Source organism: Sapajus apella, unplaced genomic scaffold (genome assembly GCF_009761245.1).
Source record: "Sapajus apella isolate SASKATOON/1434 unplaced genomic scaffold, GSC_monkey_1.0 scaffold56, whole genome shotgun sequence".
Classification (NCBI taxonomy): Eukaryota; Metazoa; Chordata; class Mammalia; order Primates; family Cebidae; genus Sapajus; species Sapajus apella.
This window is the reverse complement of record NW_022436996.1, coordinates 14,231,649-14,240,701: the sequence shown is the minus strand read 5'-3', so window position 1 is coordinate 14,240,701 and position 9,053 is coordinate 14,231,649. Positions and strand designations below refer to the sequence as shown.

General features: G+C 45.1%; 1 protein-coding gene across 1 annotated transcript; it reads right to left on the bottom strand.

Moving 5' to 3' along the window:
• Positions 1–5,899: 5,899 nt before the first annotated feature.
• Positions 5,900–8,402, bottom strand: LOC116528069 (olfactory receptor 10AC1). Its single transcript, XM_032245221.1, has one exon. It carries the CDS (start codon positions 8,295–8,297, stop codon positions 7,320–7,322), a length of 978 nt encoding a protein of 325 aa, XP_032101112.1. The 5' UTR covers positions 8,298–8,402; the 3' UTR covers positions 5,900–7,319.
• Between the last annotated feature and the right edge of the window lie 651 nt (positions 8,403–9,053).

Genomic DNA, 9,053 nt, shown 5'->3' with positions numbered 1-9,053 from the left:
GGTTCCACACCTGCCACAGATAAAACTGTTTCATTCCTTTCAGCAGCCTCGTAGAATTCCATCACAGGGATAAACCAAAACACGTTTAACACCTGTTGATTGATATTAAAGAAATTGCTAAATTTTTGCTAATCCAAGTAATGCTGACATGAATATTTTTGAACATTCATGTTTTCCCACAAAGCAAATAAATTTGTAGGGTCAAGCCCTGGAGGCAAAATAATTGAAACAAGTAATATGTGCCATCTATTTTAATTAATACCATCCACTTTCCCTGCATAGAAATTGTACAAATTTATACTCTCATCAATAATGTGCAAGAGAGCCTGTTTCACTCTCTTGCTCTGTTATTCATCTTTCAGTGTTGTTAATTTGGCAAGTTCATATACTGTTTCATAATTTTATTTTGCATTTCTCTTATGAATGATGTTGAAACCTTTCCACTGGGTAAGGGCTGTTTACATTTCCTTTTCTATAAACAGTCCACTTATAATTTGCCCATTTTTTGGTGTTATTTTTTTTCTTATTAATTGGCAAGGGCTCTTTATGTATTAATGAAATCAGCCTCTTTCATACATTAAATGTGAATTTCCAAGTTTCTCTTTTCTCTTTTCAGTTTGCTTAAGGTGGTGTCCTATGGAGAAAGCTTTGGATTTTTTTTAACATAATGCATTTCATGTTTTGTGTTATGCTTAGAAAGTCAGTCCATTTTTTAGTGTTCATGCTCCTCAGGGTCCTATCTTGAAGCTGCCTTTCTAACTGTACTTACTCATTCTGGGAGATCTCAGCCATGCTAATCTCAAATATGCTGGTGACGTCTACCAGCTATGTCAGTTTTTAACATGCTGGTGACATCTACCAGACACGCCAGTCTCTAACAAGCTGGTGACTTCTACCAGCCATGCCAATCTCTAATAGGCTTGTGACTTATACCGGCCATGCCAGTCTCCAACATGGTGACTTCTACCAGCCATGCCAGTCTCTAACATCCTGGTGACTTCTACCAGCCATGCCAGTCTCTAACAAGGGCATTTCTCTACCCAGATTCTCCTGACACACATCTGACTGCTGACTATGCCACCCCTTGTCAACATGATCAACAGTGAACTCATCACCTCCACCTTGTCCTTCCCTAACACTGGTTGCTTTCCTTGTGCCCTCCATCTCAGTGAGCCCAATCTGTCATCTTTTCCAGGACAGAAAACTATCTGTCACCCCTTATAAGGCTTGCAAGATCTGATTTCTATTTGTTTCTCTAGCACAGCCTCTTTTTTTTTTTTAGACAGAGTTTTGCTCTTGTTGCCTGGGCTGGAGTGCAATGACATGATCTCGGCTCACTGCAACCTCCACTTCCCACGTTCAAGTGATTCTCCTATCTCAGCCTCCCAAGTAGCTGGGATTACAGGCATGTGCCACCTTGCCTGGCTAATTTTTGTATTTTTAGTAGAGATGAGGTTTCACCACATTGGCCAGGCTGGTCTCGAACTCCTGACCTCAGGTGATACACCCTCCTCAGCCTCCCAAAGTGCTGAGATTACAGTAGTGAGCCACCGTGCCCGGTCTACAACCTCTTAATATTTGCAACACACACAGCATCTCTCCTGACCACTTCATCACTACCAATAAGAACCAATCATATTGACTAGTTTCCATGTTCTCTTTGCCTTGGGGCATTTGCACATGCTGTTCCCTCTGCCTGGACTCTCCTCTCTCAACTTTCTTTGTCTGGCTCTAGTTATTCCTACTTGACTTTAGATCTTACACCTTACTTATTTTATAAGCTTTTGCTGATGCTTCCATTACCCAAGTTTTAGCTGGTTTTTCCTGCATAATATTATATTTCCTCCCTTCATAGTACTTATTTAACAGCAATGCAATTGCCTATTTATTTGCCTGAATCTCCTAGATTTTCAAACCCATATAAACCTTACCTTCATTTCTTCAATAATTTGGATAGGTGCTAGGAACATAGTGGCATCTTGATCACTGTTGATTCCTTAACTGTCTAGTTCTTGGTATGGAACTCAATAAACATGTAGTAATTGTAAGTATGGATGAATAGATAAATTCTGGAATTTTCCTAGTCTAACTTACATTTGTACTTCAGTTTTGTGCAGTTTGCACTCTTTAACATACCAGGATATGTCACTGTAACATTGTTTAGAAACAGTTACATCAAATGAATTTATTTGCTCACTAATTTTTACAAGACAGTGTGGGTTGTTATTCTTCCTCTTAATGTTTCTTTACTTTATCAATGACAGTAATGTTTTCTTCAAGCTACTGGGGAATTAAAATCCTTCGTATAATGCTATTCTTATACCACAAACATATAGCCACTCCTCCAAAGCTCGCTCTAGTTCCCCTTCGCGTTAAGTCCAGAGTTATTCGTGAGAAGAGAGTTTTCAGGAAAGTGAGATTCAGACCTGTTTCCTGGGTATGAGAAAAAGTCTCTGATTCATTGACAGGGCTCCAGTGAAAAATAATAATTTAAAAAATATATATAAAAGTAATATACATTGAAAATAATTATGGGAAATTTGAAAAATTTGCACTAAAGAAAATAAAAATTACCCATAATCTTATCACATAGAGATGGAAATTATTAACGTTTTGGTGTTTTTAAAAATCTAGTCTTTTATGTATTTGTGTATATGTGTACATACACGACTTGTTTTTTTGGGGGGGATCATCAGTTCTACCTCATGAAAATTTTATTCAGCACTACATCATGAATATTTTATCAGGTCAAAAATAAATCATGAAACACCTTTGCTGCATATATTTTAAGTGTTCCATTATATTTATTTAATTATTATCCCAATATTGGACCTCTACATTGCTTTGCATTTTTTACTAATATTACAATACTGCAATTAATGTTCTGATATGGCTAGGCTGTGTCCCCACCCAAATTGTATCTTGAATTGTAGCTCCCATAATTCCTACCTGTTGTGAGAGGGACCAAGTGGGAGATAATTAAATCATGGGGTTGGTTTCCCCCATACTGTTCTCATAGTAGTGAGTAAGTCTCATGAGTTCTGATGCTTTTATAAGGGATTTCCCCTTCACTTGGCACTCATTCTCCTTGTCTGTCTCTATGTAAGACATGACTTTGCCCCACATTCACCTCCTCCTTGAACTCCTGACCTTGTGATCTACTTGCCTCAGCCTCCCAAAGTGCTGGGATTGTAAGGCCTCCCCAGGCATGTGAAACTGTGAATTGATTAAACCTTTTTCCTTTATTATTATCCAGTCTTGGGTATTACTTTATTAGCAGCATGAGAATGGAGTAACACATGTCCCTTACCAAAATATTTATCCATGTCTCTGATTATTTCCTTAGTATAAGCTTCAAGAAATGGAATTAGTGGATCTAAGAGGACAACACTTAGTGAGGACTGTGATTTAAAAGAAAGAATGGAGCTTCTCAAAGACTGTCTTATAGAGGCCACCTAAGAGTGGTCTTCACATCCTAACTTTGCTGACACTGAAAATTGTTTGAGGAATTCTTTGTAAGTTTGATAGGAACCAAATTATGTTTTATTGTCTGAATTTTTTGTTACAAATGAAGTTGAAATTAAAAAATATTTTATAAAGTCATTGTGTAAATTGTTTATCACTTACCCATTTTTCTTTTTGAAGTGAAGTCTCACTCTGTTGCCAAGGCTGGAATGCAGTGGCGCGATCTTGGCTCACTGCAACCTCTGCCCCTCGGGTTCAAACAATTCTCCTGCCTTAGACTCCCATGTAGGTGGGATTACAGGCGCTCCGCCACCATGCCCAGCTAATGTTTTGTATTTTTAGTAGAGACGGGTTGGTTGACCAGGCTGGTCTTGAACCCCTGACCTTGTGATCGCCTGTCCTGGTCTCCCAAAGAGCTGGGATTACAGGCGTGAGCCACTGCGCCAGCCAATTGTATTTTTAGTAGAGATGGGCTTTTACCATCTTGGCCAGGCTGGTCTTGAACTCCTGACCTTGTGATCTACCTGCCTCAGCCTCCCAAAGTGCTGGGATTACATGTGTGAGCCACCGTGCCCAACTACCCAGTTTTAAAATTGTGATGTTCATGTTTTCCTTTTCTTTTTGTCTTTTTTTTTTTTTTTGGTAAGAATGATTACATTAGCCATTTTATTGTTACATTTGTTGGAATCTCCAGTTTGTCACTTGCTTTTACTTTTTTATATACATATAAAAATGGACACTACAGGACCTTATTGTGTGTGTGTGTGTGTGTGTGTGTGTATGTGTGTATTTTACACATCATATATTATTTATCTTTTCTTTTTTTGTTGTTTTTGAGATAGTGTCTTACTATGTTGCCCAGGCTGGCTTTAAACTCCTGGCCTCATACAATTCTCTCACACAGCCTTTTGAGTAGCTTGAACTACAGGGATGTGCCACCAGGCCTGGAAACATATACTCTTTTTTTTCTTTTCTCAGATGGAGTCTTGCTGTGTCACCTAGGCTGTAGTGCAGTGGTGCAATATCAGCTCTCTGCAACCTCCGCCTCCCAGGTTCAGGCAATTCTCCTGCCTCAGCCTCCCAAGTAGCTGGAATTAAGGGTGCCACCAAGCCCAGTTAATTTTTGTATTTTTAGTAGAGATGGGGTTTCATCATGTTGGTTAGGCTGGTCTCGAACTCCTGACATCATGATCTGCCCCCTTTGGCCTCCCAAAGTGCTGGGATTACAGTTGTGAGCCAATGTACCCAGCCAACATACACTTTTTAATAAACACAAGAATTAAATTTTTCTGCAATCAAACCTAGTAGACATTTTTCCCCTCATAACTGTTTTTGCCTTCGTGCTTAGATTATCTCTCCTCATTTGGAGACAAGTTATGCTTTTATGTTTAATATATATTTTTTGAGATTTAAAAAATTATTTTATATTTTACATTTAAATCTTTGATGCATATGACACCTTGGTGCATATCTTAAGGTGAATGCTGAAGATTATTCTAAATGGCTATATTTTCCTTCCCACTTGGTTTGTGCTAATGTCTTCACCACATCCTGCCTCATTCCTCCTTTTCCTACACCTCTGACTGAGAACCTTGCATTCTCATTTGTGGACTTTTGCCACAATCCCTTACTAACCCCATCATCTTTACTCTGTCTTCCAGTGTTATTGGCAGTTCACCTTCCTAGCGTATTGCTCTGTTAGTATTATGCTTCTTTCCCCCAAACCGAGATAAAGAAAGCCAAAGTGTGCAGTTCAAGGTCCCCTGTTTATCTTCCCAAAGTCACTGTCCATTAGTGTTACCATCTCAGTTACCTGAGAAAAGCATCAGTCATTCTGATAGCAAGTTTATATGCTCATTACCTCTACAAAGCATCTTTCATGTCACGTCCCAGGTAAGAGACTTCTTATGGGAAAGAGGGTCTAGAAAAGCCTGTGGCCCAGACTGTCTGTCATCTGATTTTCTGCATTCACAGACATTAATTACCCAGAGTCAAATTAGTGAATAGGCCTTTCACTTGACTTCCAGATGATTCAAGTAGAGGCAAATCAACCACTGTCTCTAAGTCACTTCAGACAAGCTAGCCTCATCCAGCAAACCTTCCCGATTAATGCCACCTGTGTCTGATTATTATTTCAGTTCCCCATCTGTCATTCTTCCTGCATTAAGTTGGCACTAGATTATTATTATTATCATTATTTTGAGATGGAGTCTTGCTCTGTCACCAGGCTGTAGCGCAGTGGCATGATCTTGGCTCACTGCAATCTCTGTCTCCTGGGCTGAAGTGATTCTCCTGCCTCAGTCTCCTGAGTAGCTGGTACTACAGGCGCGCTCCACCACGCCCAACTGATTTTTGTATTTTTAGTACAGACAGGGTTTTACCATGTTGGCCAGATGGTCTCAATCTCATGACCTCATAATCTGCCTGCCTCGGCCTCCCAAAGTGCTGGGATTACAGGCGTGAGCCACCGTGCCTGGCACTAGATTGACAGTTATTTCCTCTTGTACCCTTTTTAGTGATCCACATGTATCCTTGTATGCTCCATCTTAAGGGATCAGAGAGCAGGAAGGAACCTTACAGATCATAGAGTCTTGCCCTTATTTTATAGTTGAGGCCACTGAGGCTGGAGAGATGAAGGAAGGGCCCAAGGCCATGGACCTCAGCAGCTCTCGAGCCTCCTGGAGGCTCCTTTCCTCCACTCCCTTTTCTGCTAGCCTTCCTCTGGGCTCTGGCTGGAACCTCTTTTCTTGTTTCTGCATAAAATTTCCTGGGTGATATTGCCCACCTTCATGGTCTCAGCAGCCAACTATAATTTCTAATCTATCCTCTTCTGTTTAATCTCTCTGGATGGGTGTGTCTGCCTTCTGAAGCAGCATCTTCACTGGTTTGTCTTAGCATTTCAACTGGACATATTCAAAACAGAACCCTCTACCACCCCCTTCTGCCCACTTGCTCCTGCTCCTGTATTCTCATCAATGGCACCAACATCCACCAAATAATCTAGATGAGAAGTGATCCTTAACTACTCTTTCTTCCTCACCTTCATTCCAATCAAGGTTCTGCTGTGTCCACTTCCAGCACATCTCTGGACTCTTTCCAAATGGCTTGATCCCCTGTGCTGACACCCTGGTCCAGGTTCCACTCCCCCTCTCTCGGACTATACCTACAGTTTCCTGAACAGGTCTTCACATCTTTGGTCCATGTGCCACCCTGCAGGCTGAGTAACCATGCAATGGTGGTGGCCATCACACCCCTCCCTGAATTCAGACTCCCCATCTGTTTCCAAGGTCCTTCCCAACATGCTCCAGCCCCTGTGAAGCACTTTTGCTTGGAGCATTCTGCATTGTTCTCTTCACCTGGTTAACCCTTACTTATCTTACAGTTCTCTGTCTAGCTGTCTTTCTCTCCAAAACACTTTCCCTGACTCCCCTCAGCCCTCAAAAAGTCTAGCATGGGTAACCCGTCTTATGAGCCACTCCACCCATCTCTGGTTTAATCCTCACGTCTGGCCTTCCCACCTATAGGTCTAGGAGCGTCATGAGGTCACCAGCTGTGCCTTCTTTATTACTGCCAGCTCCACAGCTTGCACGGGCTCCAACACACGGGAAGAAACTCAAGAAGCATTTAGGGAGCCAATAAACGTAGGTCTAGGGCTCTACACCACAGTGTCTTGGCCATTCAAGGGAGGAGTGGAGGATGGGACAACCGCTGGATGGCTGTCCTTGTGACATTTCTGAGTTCCCTTTCCTGAAGGCCGTCATTGAGTCCCCTTGGTGGCTTTCCCCATGCAGACACTTCACGATGGGGAAAACTGCGGAGCGGAGCTGCCCCCTCTGCCTGGCCCCGGCTTGCCATCAGAGCTCGCGCAGATCCCCCTCTGGGGCTTGGCCTGGCCGCCGGCGCCCCAGCACCCTGCTCAGGGCGGCGGTGATCTCGCGGTTGCGCAGGCTGTAGATGAGCGGGTACAGCAGCGGCGTGACGTTGGTGTAGACCAGCGCCAGTGTGCGGTCCAGCCGCGGGGAGTAGCTGGCCCTGGGCCTCACGTACATGAAGGTGGCGCAGCCGTAGTGCAGGAAGGTGACTGCCAGGTGCGAGGCACAGGTGGAGGCGGCCTTGCCCCGGCCCCCGGGGCAGCGCAGGCGGTGCAGGGCGGCGGCGATGGCACCGTAGGAGGCCAGGATGAGCACCGACGGCAGCAGCAGCAGCACCAGGCAGGCGCCCAGCAGGGGCAGCTCGTCGGCATAGCTGCGGGTGCAGGCCAGGTGCAGCAGCGCCGTGATGTCGCAGAAGAAGTGCACCAGCAGGCGAGAGCCGCAGAAAGGCAGGTGGAAGATTGCCACCGTGAGCCCCACGGACACCGCCAGTCCCCCGAGGCAGCAGGCCAGGGCCAGCCGCGCGCACAGCCCTGGGGTCACGACGGCGGCATAGCGCAGCGGGTGGCAAATGGCCACGTAGCGGTCATAGGCCATGGCAGCCAGCAGGAAGCACTCGGCCCCTCCCAGAGCCACAAACATCTGCATCTGAAAGGCGCAGCCCAGGAAGGAGATGGGGCTGCCCCTACCGTGGCCCGGTGTGCTCAGGTCGGCCAAGGAGCGAGGCACCACTACCACGGTGTAGCAGAGCTCGATGGCTGACAGTTGGCACAGGAAGAGCAGCATGGGCTGCCGGCTGGGCATTGAGGCCACGGCCACCAGGATGAGCAGGTTCCCACTTAGGGTGGCCAGGTGCACCCCCAGCAGCAAAAGGAAGAGCAGGGGCCTCAGGTGCGGGAACTCGGAGAAGCCTTGAAGGAGAAAGCCGCAGGGCATGGTGGCATTGCTGGGGCTGTCCATGCAGGGGTCCGCCCAGAGGCACCTGTGGGAGAGAGGCACAGGAGGGAAGAGCTTGTCGGGTATGCAGGCTCTGGCCCTGCAAGTGGAGGAAGAGTGGAGGAAGAGTCAGGTAGAAGATAGAGGGTGGACCAGGAATGCTGACTGCAGAGGGATCACAACCGTTCACGGGTTCATTCCCAGCCGGCCACCCCACCCCTCCTCACAAGGAAGTCTTACTGACTTGTGCAGAAAAAGAGTGCAGTTTTTGCTGCCTCCTGGATGAGAATTCCTACAGCTGCTGTCTCAATGTGCTGTTTCCAAAGAAGCCTGGATTTTAGCTCCTTTCCTTGCAGTCATCACTCCTCACTTCCATTTACAAAGAATTCATGTGCCTCTGTAGTCCAGTTATTATTTTGTGGGTCCTACAGGGCTGTGAGTATTGTGTTTGCTGCAGCCTGAGACTCCACGGTGGGAAATGTCTTTAGTTCCCTTCTGCTTCCTCCTGCCTGCCCTATTCTGCCATTTCTAAGTTGCCTTCTGTGGTATATCATAGAATCACAAAAACATAATGCAGATGAGGGCCTTAGGGAGCATCTCATGTAACTTCATAATTTTCAGGAGGAAAATAAAGTTTGGGTGGTGGGAAAGGGGATTGTTGAAGGACTTATTGCTCACAGGAAGTTAGGAACAGACTCTGCATTCTGAGGCTGAATCCAGAACTTTCAATGACCCAGGTCCTGTAAGAAGGTCACTCAGGGCAAGACAATCCATATCTAT

Excerpts from the sequence above, each read along its gene's own strand:
- LOC116528069 (XM_032245221.1), bottom strand. The coding sequence starts at position 8,297 with ATGGACAGCCCCAGCAATGCCACCATGCCCTGCGGCTTTCTCCTTCAA.